This window comes from Tupaia chinensis, unplaced genomic scaffold (assembly GCF_000334495.1).
Source record: "Tupaia chinensis unplaced genomic scaffold, TupChi_1.0 Scaffold000541_1, whole genome shotgun sequence".
Lineage (NCBI taxonomy): Eukaryota > Metazoa > Chordata > Mammalia > Scandentia > Tupaiidae > Tupaia > Tupaia belangeri.
In genome coordinates, this window is record NW_006160054.1 from 1,271,916 (window position 1) to 1,290,851 (window position 18,936).

Genomic DNA, 18,936 nt, shown 5'->3' on the forward strand with positions numbered 1-18,936 from the left:
ACATGGCTGACCGTGGTTCAGGTCCTGGACCTGGTGGCTTGCTTTCTCACTTTCTCACTCTATCTGTATCTGTCGCTGGTCAAATTAAAATAAGTGAAAGAATAATAAAATTAATACAAATTCTTTAATAAATAAATAAATAATTATCTTATGTTTTAAAATTTATCTTTTTAATGACAATAACTCATTTGGAACTCTCATCACAGCTAAAATGTCTCAACCTAATTGAGAACACTCTAAATATTTATTTATTTATTTATTTTTGCTTTTTAAGGTTTTTGCTGTAGGGTATGTGCACTCGCTGGAGAGAAATAGAGAGAGAAAATGGGAAATTACCCCCGGGGGGGTGAGGCCATGCCATAATCCCTTCTCCTCATTCTCCTCCTGGGATTTTGGACACGCGTGCACATGCGCCTGGTGTGGATTTTAAGTCATCAGGTCAAAAATTCGAACCTCAGATGACCACGTGGGAATCCAGTTCCTTAACTGTTAGGCCACCTGCTGGTCCCCACTTTAAATATTTGTAAAGAATTGTATTTTCTTTTTCTGGAAGAGATATACCCCAGAGTGCTCTGTTGGCTATTGTCCTCCTCAATGTCTTCAATTTGATTGTTCTGACACTGTCAGTTAGTTTTGCCTGTTTCAGACAAATGGAATGTGAATGGAATCATACCTAGACATTCTACTGGCTTTACTTCTTTTACTCAACACTATGTCTTTGCAATTTTTCTGTGTGTGTGTGTGTAGTAATAATTTGTTCTCTCTCTGTTTTAGAGTTGTGTAAGTTGAAAAATGCCCCCCCCCGGATGTCCATCCCTAATCCCTGGAACATGTGAACATGTATGCCGTGGGGTCATTGACAAAAGGGATTTTGCTCATGTAATTCAGTTACAGATCTTAAAATAGGGAGATTCTCCTGACTGATGTAATCTAATCTCATGAGCCTTTAAAGCAGAGAACTTTCTCTGACTATAAGCAAGGAAGATTAGGCAGAGTGGAGGTTCGTGGTTTGTGAAGCATGAGGGGGGACTCGTGTCACTTTTGGTTCTGACATATAGAGGCATGGATTAGAGAGAGGCATCCAGGATCTAAGGGCAGCTCCCAGCTGATAGCCAGCAAAGAAAAAAGAGTCTTACTGCTACAACCTTAAAAAATGAGATTCTACTAGGAACCCAAATGAGCATAGAAGTGGACACTTTTTTTTTTTGAGAAAGAGAGAGTTTTGCTATAGGGCACGTGTGCTCACCAGAGAGACAGAGAAAGAGAAAGAAAGAAACAGGGAGAAAGACAGAGACAGGGAGAAATAAAGTGAGAAATCATCCCCCGGGGGGATGTCCATGCCACAATACCTTCTCCATTCTCCTCTCGGGATTTTGGGCACACACGCACATGTGCCCAGTGTGAGTTTTAAGCTGCCAGGTCCAGCAATGTAATCATTTATGCGGGAGTCCAGCAATGTAATCATTGTGCCATCTGCTGGCCCCCAAGAAGTGGACACTTTCAACAGCCTCCCACTACCAGCCAGTTACCCATTGCAGCTCTATGAGTTCTGGATCACACAAGCAGGTTGAGCCCATGTGGGCTTCTGACCAATAGGAGTTGAAAGATAATAACTTTGGATTATTAATTTATTTTGGAGAGGTCTTTGCTATAGGGCACATGCATTCGCCAGAAAGACAGAGAGAGACAGAGAGACAGAAAGCGAGAAATCACCCCCCCCAGGGGAGATGGCCATGTCACAATCCCTTCTCCTCCATTCTCCTCTTGGGATCTTGGGCACACAGGCACATGTACCTGACGTGAGTTTGAGCCACCAGGTCCGGGACTTGAAACACGGTCGACCACATAGGAGTCCAGTGACAGCCATTACGCTAACTGCTAGTCCAACTTTGGATTATTTTAAGGTGTTATATTTGTAGTAATATATGTGCCAATAGAAAACTAATACAAGACTACATCATTTTATTACTAGAATTTTTTTTAAAGTCTTTTTTACTTTGGTGAATTACATTTGAGACTTCATATGAATTTGCTTTTCTTTTGCTTTTCTTTTTTAGTTTGTTATAGGGCACGTATACTTACGAGAGGGGAGAAAGAAGTGGGAATCGCCCTCCAGAGGGGATGGCCTTGCCACAATCCCTTCTTCTCCATTCTCCTTCCAGGATTGTGAGCAAGCCCGCACACATGCCTGGTGTGTTTATCAAGCTGCTGGGTTCAGGACTCAAACTGCTCGGTTAGCTATGTGGGATCCAGTCGCCCTAACTTCCATGCCACCTGTTGGCCCAAGACTATATGATTAACGAGGCTATGAACATTGTTGTATTTGTCTTTTGACAAATGTATGTACACAGCTCCCTTAATATATTAATATAATCGAAGAGTGGAACTGGTAGACCACGGTGTCCACGCGTGTTCAGTGTTGGTAGGTCTGCCAAATGTGCTGATACACAATCCCACCCACAGTCAATGAGAATCCCAGTTATCCCACATCCAAGCCAACTCTTGGTGGAAAATTGACAGTGCTCAAGAGAAACAGCTATTTTTGTAAGTGCTTATTTCTATCGACATTTTCATTTGCATTACTTGACGACTAATGTTATTGAGCATATTTTCATATACTTATACTTGGGTACTTTCTTGAAAAAATACTCTTCATTAAGCAGTCCCTGAGCAGCAGCAGAGCTGCTCGATTGGCTCATCATGTTCCTAAAACTGGTTGTAAGGAAACAACGAGCCCACGTGATAGGCGCAGTTTGCCGCTCAGGCACAGAAGGCACCATCGCTCCTGTTTCCGTCCCACATCCTCTGGTGGCCGCATCGTTCAGTAAGCAGGCTTTCATTTTACTTAGTATTTGGATTTAGATGGTCTATCTTAATATTTTGTTTCTTTTCTTATCTGTTATTTGTCCCCTTTGCCCTCTTTCTTATATCCTCTTGAAATGATAAAATTTTTCATTGATTAGCTATTCAGATATATATTCTTTTTTCTTCAAATATTTTTCAAGAACTTCTGTTGCCTTAAAGAGTACAACATTCTTCCCCCTACTCATCCCACGGAGACAAGGCAGAGAGACAAGGAGAGGAAACCTGGTCGGATGGAGCCTGGTCATAGCCCAGGGCATTTCCCTCCAGTTCTCCATCCAGTCAGCGTCCTGGCACGCGTGCCCCAGCTCAGCGTGTGACCGGATGCCTGGTCTGCCATGTGAGATGCAGCTGCCTCCACATAGCGTGGCCCTGCTGCACTGCTGAGTTGGCTTGGTTTTCAGCTTTTTTTGTCCATCAACATGGTTTGCCTTTGGTTTTGAATAATGCTTTCTCTGAGTATAGAATGCTAAGTTTATACTTTACAATTATACTTTATTTATTTTAGAATTTGGCCAGGTAGTGAGAAATCATGCCCCACCCCCACCCCCTGCCGGGGGCATGGCCATGCTGCAATCCCTTCTTCTCCATTCTCCTCTTAGCATTTTAGACATGGATGCTCAGGTGCCTGGTGTTTTCTTCAAACTACAGGGTCCAGGACTCAAACCACAGAGTCAGCCATGTGCGAATCCAGTGCTTTAAAGAAACCACTCCACCTGCCGGCCCCCACAATTACTATTTTTTTTTTTTAGAGAGAAAGATTTTTGCTATGGGGCACATGTGCTCACAGGAGAGACGGAGAGACAGAAAATGAGAAATAACACGCCCTCCCCTCCCCCCTGGGAGATGGCCATGCCACAAATCCTTCTCCATTCTCCTCTCAGGATTTTGAGCATGCATGTAAATATGCCTGGTGTGAGTTTCAAGCTTCCAGGTCCAGGACTCAAACTACGGTCAGCCATATGGGAGTCCAGTAATATAATCATTATGCCACCTGCTGGTCCCCACAATTACTTTATTTTAATAGCATGAAAATATTTAATTTACTTCTATTTTCCATAGTTAACTGTTGAAAGGTCAGTCATAAATATTCAGGTTGCTCCTTTGAAAATGGTGAGTCAGGCCGGCAGGTGGCGTGGTGGTTAAGAGCGCTGGACTTCCATATGGCTGACCACCGTTCAAGTCCTGAACCTAGTGGTTTGCTCTCTCACTTTCCCTCTCTCTTTTTCTCTCTTGCTCTGTCCCTCTCTGGTCAATGTAAAGTGAAATAAACAAATAAATAAATAAAGTTAAATAAAATAATTAAAATAAAAACTAAACATTTCACTGCTTCTGTTAATTGATAAAATAAAATAATCTTTTAAAAAAAGAAAATGATGTGTCTATTACTCCCTGACTGCTTTTAAAATTCTCCTCCCTCTCATTCTCATTTTTGTATTTTTTCCCCTAGAAACTTTATGAGAAAACATCCAAGTATATTTTCCTGGTACTTATGTTGTCTGAGGTCCTAGTTCTTAAGTCAGTGTGAGGTTTCTCCATCACTTTTGGAGAAGGCTCAGTAAAAATCCCCTCAGCTATTGCTTCTTCTCTGTTGTTTTAGTTTTCTGAAGGACTCTTCTTGTATGTGTTCTTGGCATGGTCTTTGTGTCTCCTCCACCTTGTACTTCCTTTTGTATATTTTTCATTCACTTCTCTACAATTTTATGCTTTTGTATTTCAAAATGAGGCAGTGAAAAATCTGAGTGCACGTGGCTAAGATTTATCAACGAAAGGCTCAGATTCTAGGGTGGCTTAGTAGGAATCTAGCTATGAGGTAGTTCTGTGAGGTAGTTCCTAAAGTTCATTTCGTGCCGATCAGTTTCACTGATGACAGCAGCTTCATATTCTGGTGTGCAATTCTAGGTACTGGAGTTCTGATATCAGAGTTAAAATCTAGTGATCACCTCACTTGGTATGTAGACTTTCATTTAACTTACTTTTTTCTAGTGGGTTCCTCAACCTAATTTGGTTTACTTATGATTGGACTTTTCTGGAGAAGAACTCTCCAGTAGTTGGCCGATGGATAATAAGGGCAGACTCCTGGATACATTGTCTCTATTAGGATATGTGACATTACAGTTGTTTCTTAAGAGATTTTCAAACCAAGCCTTCTACCTTCTTCATTTTTTCCTTTCTGATGCTAACTTGACTCTTTCAGGAGCATTTGTTGGGTACCAGTCTGTAGACTTAGCTTTCATTCTTATCCCTTCTGCGCCATCACATGCTTTTGTGTACTCATGTTTCAGTTTCCAAAATTTCCTCTTCCTCACTTCCCTTTGTTCGTGAGAGTTCATAGCCTAAATCTGTTCTTTGAAACAGTCTTAATGGTGTTTAGAAAAGGGACTGAGACAAATAATGTGATGAATCAATTATTTTTCATTGCAAGTACTAGGAAATTTAAGTTCTCTATTTTATTGCTGCGGATTTATTATTGCTTCTTGTTATTGATGATCTTTTTAAAGACTTTTGTCATAGGGTGTGTGCATTCACCAGAGAGGAGAGAGACAGAGAGAGAGAAAGTGTGAGAAATCACCCTCCACCCTGGGGGAAGACCATGCCACAGTCCCTTATACTCCTATGACTTTGGGCACACACACACACATTTGTCTGGAATGATTTTCAAGCCAGCAGGTATGGGATTCGATCCATAGTTGACCACGTAGGAGTCCAGTGCCTTAACTTCTGTGCCACCTGCTGGCCCACATTATTTGTTACTTTTTTATTACTTTTAATAATGATGGAGGTAGCGCAGAATAAATCATGAATTTAATATGACTATACCAATGAAATATTTTTGTTCTAATGTTAAGGAATAAATGATTAATGTTAACAATGCATATCGACTATAAAAATATCCTATTTTTCTTTAAATCTAAAATATAGAATTAAAAATGCAAGAATATTGTACATTTTAAAATATAGTTATGTATAGTTTTCATAGTATTTGCAAGCCAAACATTACATCGAATTCTGTGACCTTGATTTTATCACTGGCTCTCTATGAGGCACTAAGTACTAGCTATATACTGCAGTATGTAAGTGGAGTAGGTATTAACTTTCATTACAGATGAATAAGCTGATAATCACAGTAGGAGTCAATAACTTGATCAAAATTATATGCCCGATATATAGTGGGCCTGGGAGTGTAAGCACAAGTTGTTTGTAATATTTTTAAAGTAAAATTTCTGAACTATTCTTTCTTACCTGATATCTATCAAAAAAAAAAAAAAAAGAAGGCTTTAGAAATCTGGAATTCAGGGGCCAACAGGTGGTGGAGTGGTTAAGGTGCTGGACTCCCATATGACTGGCTGCTTTTCAAGTCCCAGATCCTGTAGCTTGAAACTCAAGCTGGGCATGTGTGTGTGTGTGTGTACCCAAAATTCCAGGAGGAGAGTGGAGGAAAAAGCATTGCGATGTGTCAGTCCTCCCAGGGGGGATTTATCCCTTTCTCCCACACTACCTTTCTCTGTCTCTCCACATGTGACCGATGGCAAAAACCTTACAAAAAAGAAAAAAAAAAAGAAAGAAAGAAAGAAATCTGGAATTTAGAAAGAGCTTTTCCCAGATAATGTGAAAACACAAACACTATGTTACTCTTGTCTCCTAATGGACACAATTCTGCAACAGACGTATGTGATTTTTTTCCTTCCCCTTCCATTGGAGCATACATGCATCATAATCCTAGGATGTTTTTCATTTACCCAATGATAATGAAATGAGAGTTCGAGAGTTGCAAGTTAAAAAAGCAAACTTGTTTCTTCTAACAGAAAGAAGGAGAAAAGGATCACCGCGTGCGTCTGGCAGTTGGAAATGGTATGCGGAGTGATGTCTGGAGACAATTTTTAGACAGATTTGGAAATATTAAGATGTGCGAGTTTTATGGAGCTACTGAAGCAAACATTTCTTTCATGAACCACACTGGGAAAATTGGATCAGTTGGGAGAACGAATTTTTTTTACAAAGTAAGTACAGTATCTTCTTTATGAAAGAAATACATGGAATTGTACTCTCATCTAGACTCTGTGATTGTAAATTATGATATCATCTTTTTTTGTTTGTTTGTTTGTTTGTTTTATTGAGAGGTTTTTGCTACAGGGTGCTTGTGCTCGCCAGAAAGACAGAGAGACAGAAAGCGAGAAATCAGCCCCCTGGGGGGGATGGCCACGCCGCAATCCCTTCTCCTCCATTTTCCTCTCGGGATCTTGGGCACATATGCACACACGTCCGGTGTGGGTTTTAAGCCACCAGGTCTGGGACACAAACCACAGTCGACTACGTGGGAGTCCAGTGACATAGCCATTATGCTAACTGCTGGTCCCATCATCTTTGTTTTAAGTTAAAATTTTCTATAAATAAAGTTGTGGCCTCTAGGTGAACTGTGCTGTCATAAGTTATACAAACCTCAATCATCTCCATATTTTCCCCCTAAAACATGAGATTTGATGATTATGGTTAAGGAACACAAAAAATTTTTAAAAATACAAGATTTCTAAGTTATTGTAGGTCAAACCAAAAAAATCATGTTGAAATTAGAAAATATTGTGACCTGAATTGTAATGGAAATGTTATTTTTAAAAACTTGTGGGGGCCAGCAGGTGGCATAGTGATTATGGTGCTAGATTCCTACATGGCCGACTAGGATTCAAGTCCCAGACCCGGTGGCTTGAAAATCACCCGGTGGCATGCATGCATGCCTGAAATGCTAAGAGAAGGATGGAGAAGGGATTGCAGCATGCCCATACCCTTGGGGGGTTATTATTCACATTCCCTCTGTCTGTCTCTCTTGGACAAATGCACATGACTTATGGGAAAAAAAAAAAAAAAAAAAAAAAAAAAAAAAGAACTTTGTGAAGGGCCAGCCTGAGGCATGGTGGCCAAGGCAGCTTTATCCCACATGTCCAACCATGTGGTTCAAGTCCCATGCCCAAAAGCTTGAAAAACACCAAAACTGTGTGTGTGTGTGCATGTGTGCCCATAATCCTGAAAGGAGGAAGAAATTGAGGAGGAGGAATTGCAGTGTAACCATGCCTCAAGGGCAGTGCTTTCTGACTTTCCCCGTCTCTCTCTCTCTCTCTGTCTCTCTCTCTCTGTCTCTTAGGTGACTCATGCATCCATTAGAAAATTTAAAAAGAAAGAGAAAATAAGATTAAATAAATAAATACAAACTTTTGGATTAAGCTAAGATAGCTGAAAATTAGTTGACTGGAGTTAAATACCTATCTCTGAAAGTTAATTAAACAATTTTAAAAAGAACATAAACTTTTTAAAAAGTAAGGAAATAAAAAGCAGACATTATTGAAAAGAAAATAAACATTTAGTGAGGACTATCAAAAGAAATAAGTATTTTTGAAGTAAAGAAAAAAATAGGTTTTGATAGAGAAAAGGCCCACATAGCCAACATCAAGAATGGAAAAAGGAGACAGTACTATAGGTGCTTTAGACATTAAGACAACCATAAAGGGATATGGTGAATGAGTTCATAGAAGTAAATTTTAAATTATTAGATAAACTGGACAGATATCTAGGAAAAAAGAACATCTCACCAATATGAACTGAAGAATTATCATACTAAGTAAAACGAATATAAACCCCTCACTTTTTCTCTAGTCCCAGATGGCTTCCCTGTTAAGTGTATCAAATAGTCAAAGGGCAAATCATTCTCATTTCACAAACTCCCCCAGAGAATAGAAAAGAAGAAAAACTACCCAACTCTCTTTCTAACTCTTAACCATGACAGGAAGAGCGAGAATAAAAGCGACAGGCACTGCCATCATGGCCCTCCATGGTCCATGAAGAGTCTGCGCTGGGTGGTAATGTCCCTGCTCAGTGCTTCCTCAGGGCTCCTTCTGGGCCTCGAGAGTGGCACTGTCCTGTCATTGCTGCTGGGGTTTCCAGAGTTCCTACTCAGCCTGTTTTCAGAACCACCTTTCAGAAGACCTTTAGAATTATGCAGTCTAAACTTGGTTGCACTTGCATTTCTTTCATCCTTAGCATCTTTAGTTTTATAAAATAAGAGTTTCTTAAAATAAACTGCCTTACATCATCAAAGAGCATCTAAACTAAACAAACAAAAGACACATTTGGTTTTCTAGTTAGTGGTGATTTTTTCAGGTACCTGCAAGTAATTGAGGCCCACGGGTTTCTCGTGTCTCGGGGCTCACTTTTCAGTTGTGCAGCCTGTTAGAAGCTGCCGTACCTCACACTAATGTCCTAACCCTAAAGAAAGTGCAAACTGTTTGTATAATGAATTATTCTGGGATCTTGAGAATCTAGTGGACATCTCAGAAATGCATTTGTATTCTCAACAAATGCATTTGGGAGAAAATAAATGCTAATATTATTAGTTTTACATATTTTTGCAATTAATTTTCTAGATTCATTGCAATGGTTCTGTCAAAAATGTAGTATTCGTATTAAGCCTCCTTTGTTGAAGCTCGGTCATCACAAAGTAATTATTCAACAATAGTATAATGAAGATAAGTTGTGTTTTATATTTCTGGCTTGACTTTATTATAATTTTCTAATATTTTAAATTCCTTGTCAAACTATAATAAAGTCAATAATGAAAAAAAAAGCCGTGATTTTGTCCAATGTATATGGAAAATTTCCGATGTTCGACTTCTCAAGTTTTTTCTCCAGTTTGGACATGAAAAAGAAGTCATTCCTAATGCCATACAGATTTTACCATTTCATTCATGTGTTGTTTTGTTACAAAGCAGATAATTAGAAACTTTGGAAAAATAACTTTCATAATTAAGTAGGGATATTTGATAAGTGTCTTTCAAAAATTTAAATTGAATTGGGGTTAAAAATGCAGAAAGGTAGGGAGGCTGCAGCAGAGTTCCTTCAACCCAGATTCCCTCTTACGTGCTATATGTGCTGTTTAAATAAGTAGAAGTAAAAGGGGAGTGTCCTACATATGCCTCCAAAGCAAATCACATAAATAACAATAATAATAAATAATAATAATAATAAAAATAAATAATCACATAAATAATGTATTGATACCGTTTGTGAGAGACAGATCCAAATAAAAGTTATGGACCACCTTCCTCTTTTCCACAGTCTTTTCACCTAGACAAAACTTAAAAGAGACTAACATTAAATCCATAGAGTAAATAAGACTTTTTTAAAAAAAGGGAGAATTCCCCAGCCACAGCAGTGCAGAAGCTAAAGCACCACTGTGCAATGCCAGAGCCACATGGAAGACCATGGTTCAGATCCCAGGTCGACCTGAAATACACTATGCACCTGCACACATGTACACTTGTCCTGGCTGGCTGGAAGCCTTACGGGAGGGGAATCGAGGCACAACCAGACCATGTCTGGGGTGTCTGCTTTTCTCTCTCTCTCTTTTGAGAAAATAAACTTTTATTTTCTCAAAAAATGGAGAAAATATATCTAAATAAAAGACAGCTGGAAAAAACCTGAATACACCCCAAAATGCTGAGTTCTTCAAAATGACCCAAAAATATTTAAAAAATAATTTTCTATGGACTCAAATAAAGCTGAAATATTCTCTTCAGAAATAAGAGCTTGATGGAGAGAAAGGCCCAAAGAATCCATAAATCAACAAAAGATGTTGAAAAGTAAGCATGCTCAGCTCAAAGGAAAAAAAACAGAAACAAAAATGAAAATATTATAGAAATAAACGTAACATGAAAGGACTTAAAAACAAACAGGACTGTAAACATTGTTAGGGTGTTAGGGTACAAGATGAATGTGATTAAGGAGTCATGCAAGCACAATGGAAAGCACAAGAAGATAATATGAAATACAGAAAAAAAGAGAAATCTTGAAAATACAGACCTTGATCTGGCATGTGTTTCATGGATGTTCCTGCAGAAAATAATAAATCAAAGAGAAAATTATTTCAATCATCATAGGAAAAAGTTTCCTTAAAGACTTACGTTTTCAGCGAAAGGATACACTGTACCAGGAAAAGGGATGTGGTACGGAATGATCATCAGAAAAACGTATCCTGGTGTAATTACTGAACAAAAATGAAAGAACTATAAAAAGATACCAAGGCAGAAAAGCAAAAGATGTACAAAGTGTAATGTGGGTGAAGATGGGAAACTTCTTGGGCATTTCAAAACAAAAACAAAATACTAAATGTCAGAAGAAAAGGAAAGAAATGTCTTTACCTACAAACTTTAGTTTGGGCTAAAATGTTCTTCAAATATAAAGGCAACAAAAAGATTTACTCATAATTTTAAGAAGCCTTGAACTAGAATACCCATGTATTTACAGGAATCAAATTCTTCTTTATAAAATTAACTAAATGAGGGACCAGCAGTTGGCATAATGGGTATGTCACTGGACTCCCACGTAGTCAACTGCGGTTCGAGTCTCGGACCCAGTGGCTTAAACTCATGCTAGGTGCTTGTGCGTGCGTGCCCAAGATCCCAAGAGGAGAATGAAGGAGAAGGGATTGCAGCGTGGCCATCTCCCCTGGGGGGTGATTTCTTGCTTTGGCCATCTCCCCTGGGGGGTGATTTCTTGCTTTCTGTCTCTCCGTTTCTCTCTTTCTGGATAGCACATGCGCCCTATAGCAAAACCTTTCCAATAATAATAATAATAATGATAATATAAATAAATAAAAATAAAATTAACTGAACAAAAAATCCTAGCCAACCTGAATAAGAAACAGAATTTATAAATGAAAGAATTGCTTTCAGTTAAAGACTTAATGATGAGTATTAAATCCATTTATTTTTTTCTAATTTTTTTAAATAAAATTTTTGAATTATTTTCTTTAACTTTATTTATTTATTCATTTATTTATTTCAGTTTGACCAAAGAGGGATACAGTGAGCGAGAGAGAAAGCAAGCCACCAAGTCTGGGACTTGAACTGCAGTCGGCCATGTGGGAGTCCAGCACTTTTAACCACCAAGCCACCTGCCGGCCCCATAAATCCATTTAAATATAGAAAACTGACTAGCTCTAAATTATACTTACAGATGGAATGAAATATAAAACCTCAGAATATAAAAATAATTATGAACAAAAATAGAAATTAGATTAGAGGAGCATAGTACTATAAACAATAATACTCTTAGGTTTCATTTAAGAGACCCTGTTGAGCATGCTGCCTTCTTTCTCTCTTTCTCTTTCATGCACACACATATACTATCACATGACCACCCTCACTTCTGATATCTCCTGCAATTTTGGGAGTCTCTACGATCATGCTTCAATTTGATGATTTACTAGGACACAGAACTCATTGAAAGCTGTTGTATGCATGGTTACAGGTTATTTACAGCTAAAGGATACATACTAAAATTAGCCCAGAAAGAAACTTAAAGAACAAACTCCCAGAGGATACCAAGGATGAAGCTTCCAGTTGTCCTTTCTTGTGGACTTAGAACAGGATTACTCTCATTGAATTAATATGTCAATGCACATGGAATATTGCCAACATGGAAAGCTTACTCAGAGTCTTGGTATTCAGAGTGTGTCTGGGACTTGATCCTGTATATCTGGATGACTGCCACATGGCTGACCTCCATCTTCTGCCTGCTCAATCCAAAGCTCCAATCCAACCCTACATCACATTGTTGGTATGACTCAGAGACTCCATTCTAAATCATATTGTTACTATCTGCATGGTCCAAGGCCCTTAGACAAATATACTCCTATAAAAAATTACATTGGATCCAGAAGTTGGCATGATGGTTAAGGTGCTAGACTCACACATGGCTGACCGCAGTTTGAATCCTGGATCTGGTGACTTGCTTTCTCACTTTCTCTTCTCTCTCTCTCTCTCTCTCTCTCTGGTGAGCACATGTGCCCTATAGCAAACTTAAATTATAATAAATAAAATAAATAATTAACTTTTAAATGACATTGGAAGAACTTAGCGATTACGTCTCTCAGGAGCTGAGCGTGAGGGCCAGACCTTGTCTTGGACAAGTTAATTTTTTTTTTTAAGAGAGGTTTTTGCTATAGGGCGTGTGTGCTCACCAGGAAGAAAGAGACAGAGAGACAGAAAGTGAGAAATCACCCCCCGGGGGCATGGCCATGCCACAATCCCTTCTCTTCCATTTTCCTCTCGGGATCTTGGGCACACACACACACGTGCCCGGCGTGAGTTTAAGCCACATCCAGCACATAGCCATTACGCCAACTGCTGGTCCCAACAAGTTAATTCTTTACTACACAGGGACTGGTAATCCAGTTCTGCCGCTAATGTGACTTTGACAACTTAATTCCCTCTGGATTCAAAGTTACCACATGTGTTAATAAAGGAAATAATTTGTGTGTTCACTTTCCAACTTAGAAACTTATGAATCTGAAATATTCTAAGCATATAGTTATGTAAGGGAACTCCCAGGATCAAGGTGTAGAGTCAGATAGGTGCAGGCTGCACAGTTCTGGAAAGCCAGAACTATTGGGAATGTTCCTTCCAGCTGTGCTCTGGACAGGGACACATACATTGTACATTTAGAGAATTTTAAAGCATGGCATTTAAAAATGTGTTTCCATTACTATTGGGTTGTTGGAAAAGTCATGATGCATTTTTGCATAGAAAAAAATAATGCGGCCAGCCATTTTTGTAATCTCTTAGGGACCTTTTGTAGGCAGGAAGAATATCAAAATTGCTTCTAGCTGAACATTAATGCTCTGATCCAGGTTACTTCTAAAGGAGACTACATTGTACATTTGAGAATTTTTAAAGCATGGCATTTAAAAATGTGTTTCCATTACTATTGGGTTGTTGGAAAAGTCATGATGCATTTTTGCATAGAAAAAAATAATGCGGCCAGCCATTTTTGTAATCTCTTAGGGACCTTTTGTAGGCAGGAAGAATATCAAAATTGCTTCTAGCTGAACATTAATGCTCTGATCCAGGTTACTTCTAAAGGAGACTGGGATATCTTTGATATTTCGAGTCATAAAATTACCAATTTTTGACCAATAAGTCCTCTATGTCCGATAACTGAGGAATCATTTGGTGTGAAGAGCATCTCACCCACATACATGGTTTCCAGACTAATCTAAAAGAAATAACACTAAAGTTGTTATCACAAGTTGCTGGGCAATTTTTCTAAAATAATAAAGCGTGTTGAAACAGAAGAAAAAAGAATGGGGGATGAACAGGGCTCTGTTCTTGTTTGGCTGCGATTATATGGGCAGCTCCGGAACTTCTGGGATGTTTCTACCAGCCATCAGGCAAGAAGCCAATATCCTGTTACCCCAATTACTAAGAAAGACCAACGAGAGGCAAGCTTGCATTTTAATAAAGAATCTTTATGTTTAGAATAACAATATTTGCCTTATTGCCTGTTTTTAAAGACATAATTTTTAAATACGATCATGTTAATTTCTATTTCATAGGATATTTTGATCATTAAATTAAATGTAGCTCTTTAGCTTTTGGCAGTGTCTGATATACAGCAAGTTGTTGATTATATTAGTTGCTTTTGTTCATATTTTAATTAAAACAATGAGTTGTGACTCTACTTACATGTTGATTTTACTAAGACTGAACATCAGAGATGAGGGGCCAGACAGTGGCACAGCAGCAAATTGGGATATTCTGGGAGACTGACCCAGACGGCAAGGTTCTAGGTTTGTGTCGGGAGCTGAGTACTCTTGCACCCATTAGTCAGGGCTGGGTGGCTAGGGCTGGGTGTGGATCAAGGCATTGAGACTGTTGGCAATGACTATTTCTCTCTCTCACCCATGGAAGAAGTAAATAAATAAGCTTAAACAATCAGAGAGTTAGTGTTTAATCTTTGATAATAAGTAACACATTAATCTCATTAATCATATTCATGTTTTCCCATTTATTTGCTCTGTATTTGTTCATTTCTCTCCTTTTCTTCTCTTCCTTGCTCCAAGTTTCTGTCTCTCCTCTCTGCATCCTTCCTTCTTATTTTTCCTCACTTCATTTTATTACTTCCATGTTAGCTTACTAGTATCTAACTCAGCTTCATGAAATTACTGTTTAATTGGTCAGTAAAATCTCTGCTTTCTTATATATAAAATGTGAGGGTTGGACTAAGCCAATCTGCAGTTCTCTTCCCAGGGTCAGAATTTGGTAAATCTCAGGAGGCTGCATGACGAGGGCAGGGTGGGTGGAGATATTTGCGGATGAAGGGAGATAGCCTTCAGCCTGGTTCCCAGTGCGATGAGGGTGTTCTAATGCCACGTCCTCTCACACCACGTCACTGGGCAGAAAGACTCAATGCTACTGTAGGGGCTTGACAGCGAAAGGCCAAGGGGAAAAGATCAAATCAAATAACTGCTTTCAGGCCTTTGGTCACTTTTCTAGAGAATATGAGAAAAAAAATAAGCAACAAAATCCTTGTATTCACATAGTTTGTATTGCGGTTCTATTAAAACTACTATTCAGGGGATGTTTTGAATGACTGCAAAAATTCTCTTACTTAGGGTTGGCAGAGAATCTAATTGAGTGTATGGATTACTTCTGTATTCTTTTTTATTTTCCCTAAAGAATTACTTTATTTACTTTTTAAATTCTTCATCATCATCATCATTTTTTCAGTTTGACCACAGAGCAGCAGAGAGAGAGAGAGAAAGCGAGAAAGCAAGCCGCCAAGTCCAGGGCTCGAACCATGGTTGCCATTTTGGGAATCTGGCTCTTTAACCACTACGCCACCTGCCAGCCCCTATTTCTGTATTTTTCATTTAAATTATTAGAGTTTTGCCAAGGTAAAGTGAAACACACAAAGATTAAGTAAATGTCAATGCATAAGTGCTGTTAATTAATATTTTGTTTTTGATTTTCAAATATTGGTTTAATTTTTCATCAGTAGAAGTTACTGATTTTTCATAAATCCGTATTCTAATTATTTGCTTCAGTTAAGCATAAAACCTACTACCTAAGGGTGTCATTGTTCCAATAACTTAAAGCATGTCTTGGTTTGTTTGATTTTGGTTTTGCAGATTTTTTTCACTTTTGACTTAATAAAGTATGATTTTCAGAAGGATGAACCCATGAGAAATGAACAGAACTGGTGTAGTCGTGTGAAAAAAGGTAAGATTTGTGTTCCGAGATGTCTCCTCAAACAAACTTTCTGAACTTCTACATAATTATGACTGAGATTAAGAAAGAAAGCATGATCAGTTCTAACGTGTAAGCTGATTTATTTTAAATTTTATGCAGGCAGAATGGCTTAATTATTGGATGTTAAGAGCTCCAATTTGCTCACTCAGATGGCAAATTATGAAAATTAAAAAGTGGTTACTGCTTAGTTTATCTTTGTCAAAGTTTATCAGTTTCTTCCATGAGAGAGAGGTAGTGGGGGGCACTGCTAAAGGGTCCACATGCAGCGATCCACCCCAGCCTTAGCTGACCCGGAACACAAGAGCACACACACTGCCTGGGATGCTAAGGGGAGCCTCAGAACACGAAGCTAGGATGGTTCCCATGTATGTTCAGTTGTGTTACCAGTATGCCACTATCTGGCCTGTATTTTTCTTAATCCATCACTTCTTGTTCATAACAATTACATCTGTCTAATGTCCTATATTACCAAACTGGAATATAAAAATGAGTTAAATGGTCATTCTAGATAAAGTACAAAGTCAGGCTGACTTGGATTTCAACCTGGGCTCTGAAACTTAGAAAGTGTGATATTGGGCAGGTTAGATAACCTTTCCAAGTCTCATTTCCTTCGTAGAGAGGGAGGAAGTGACAATATATTCATTTCATGAGGTTATTATTGACAACTAAATGAGATACGTGTCAGTTCCTGAGTGTGGCTTGTTATCTTCTTCCCCTTCTCTTCTTCCTCTTGCTCACATTTTATATGCCAGGGTGGAGTTTCTTATCATTTCAGGTTAGAAATTTTAATGAAAGAAAGTGCCCCAGTTAACTTGCTGCTGCATATAATCAAGAAAATAAAAAAGTAGAGCCATGCACTTAAAATTGTTTAGAGAATCAGCCTGAATAAATTAATTCAAAATTATTTTTTACTGCCTCAGACTATGCTTAAACTACATTTTAGAAGGCCTTCCTTCCCAAATCTTTACTTCAAATGTGGAGTTAAAGGTGGCAAACTTGTGTTTATTACCAGGTATCAGAAAGATTGAAAAATATATACACTTTATCTATTAAAAAACAAATTTTTTAAAACCCTGTATTTCAAACCTGAGGGCATTTATCAGATGCATTCCTCTAATTCAATTCTGGAGTCACTGTCCAAGGAAAAAGCAATTTGCAGAGATTGGAAAGAACTTAAATACATTTTCCTAGTGTATTTTATTTATTACCATTGCAATAATATCTGATATCAGAACTTGAATCTCAGAATTGTGCTAATGCAGCTTCAGACTGACTCCCTTCTTTCCTCTCTCTCCACTTCTGTTCCTCTCTTCTTACTTTTTCAGAGATTTGGAGCCTTGTGTTGCGATCCTCCTCCTCATGTGCCCTCACACCTGGCTCTTTTCCTAGCCAGTCTTGCCTCGTTGTCCAGGCCAGCCTTGAGCTCACAGACCTTCCGTGCAGCCTCCTGGGTCACCGGGATTACAGATGCATGCCATGGCACCTGACCTTAAACTTAGGGTTTCTTTCCTTTTTCTTTCTTTCCTTTTTTTTTTTTTTTTCTTTTCTTTTTCTTTAGAGAAATTGTTGCTATAGGACATGTGTGATCACCAGAGACAGAGAAAGTGAGAAATCAACCCCTAGTGGGAACCCCATGCCACAGTCCCTTCTCCCCCATTCTCCTGTTGGGATTTTGGGCATGCATGCACATGTGCTCAGTGTGAGTTTCAAGCTTCCAGATCCAGGGAGTCTAGTGCCTTAACCACTACGCCACCTGCTGGCTCCAAACTTAGGGTTTCTTAAAAAAAAACTAGTTGACCTCAATTATCTGTTTGCTGTTTTGAAATTCTCATTATAAGCTTCTGAGTATTTTTTGCCATTAAGACACTGTGTCTTCACCATTTAAACAATGCCAAATCAGCAAAGATAAAGTGTACTACAGCTTATTTAAGCAATGACAACGATTAATTTGGCAGAGATTAGATTCTCTCTAGAAGAGAAACAAATAACAGATTTCGAGAAAGATATAGGAGTCTTGGATAATTCTGAAATAAAGGGAATGTGGACTGGCAGAATATACAGTGGAGGTGGGGCTTTGGAGTCAGACAGACCTGGTGAGAGGAAACTCCAACTCCTGCATTGGACAACTGCAGAACTTGGGGGAAATTACTCATTCTGCCTCTGTTTCTTCAACTGTAAAATGAAGGCATTATCAGGGATGTTCTTACACGCTGGTGATGAGGATTAGATGGGATGTGCATGGAAGGCACTCAGAATAGTACCCGTACCCAGAAAGTGCTCTCTAGGCATAACAGTGGTGACGGTTATGATGGTGATGATGGTGTGGTGGTGTTGGTAATGACGACGATGTTGAGAATGATGATGACGGTAACCTGAGCTGAGAGAGAGCAGGTGTGTTTTGGCCACACATGGCCAGTAGCATATGTGCCCTTGGTAGTCAGAATACACAGAAGGAGTTGGAAAAGTGGGAATGAATAAAGAAAGTTAAAATGACAGAGAACGCTTTATGGTTTGCTGGAATCCAACCCCACTAACCAGCCATTAGCTATTGCATCTAATAACCAGTAGTTATTACATCTCATTAGAACACACAGAGCACGTAAGCAATGGTCTTGACAATTCTAGGGCAGTGATTACTGTTCTCTTGTATGGTCTCATTTTCTCTCAGAAGATTGCTGGGCACAGTCTGAATTAGTTTAAATAAATCTGATTGGAAAAATATTTCAGATAATGTGTCTAAATATGAGTGAAGCTAGTAAGGGTTATGGGATAGGAAATCTTCAAAGTCTCATCTCTTTTCCATCAAGGCTTTCCAGAGTAACATCCCCGAGGAATATACTGTCTTCTTAAATTTCTAGTAACATGTTAATTGCATCAGAAATAGTAGTGTACAGAAATCTTGGCCCACAAAAACATAGAACATGAATTTGAGTTCTAGGGTCATTTCTTTCTCTGGTTTTGGCAAATTGCTTAACCATTCAGGACCTCAGTTCTT

General features: G+C 38.7%; 1 protein-coding gene across 2 annotated transcripts in view; it reads left to right on the plus strand.

Moving 5' to 3' along the window:
• Positions 1-18,936, plus strand: part of SLC27A6 (solute carrier family 27 member 6) — a gene marked incomplete at its 5' end in the record, with an annotated part of 51,850 nt that overhangs the window by 22,420 nt on the left and 10,494 nt on the right. For both annotated transcript variants that reach the window (XM_014591196.2, XM_014591197.2), the window contains 2 exon segments: positions 6,669-6,863; positions 15,821-15,911. In XM_014591196.2, the coding sequence (XP_014446682.1) occupies positions 6,669-6,863; positions 15,821-15,911 (286 nt within the window).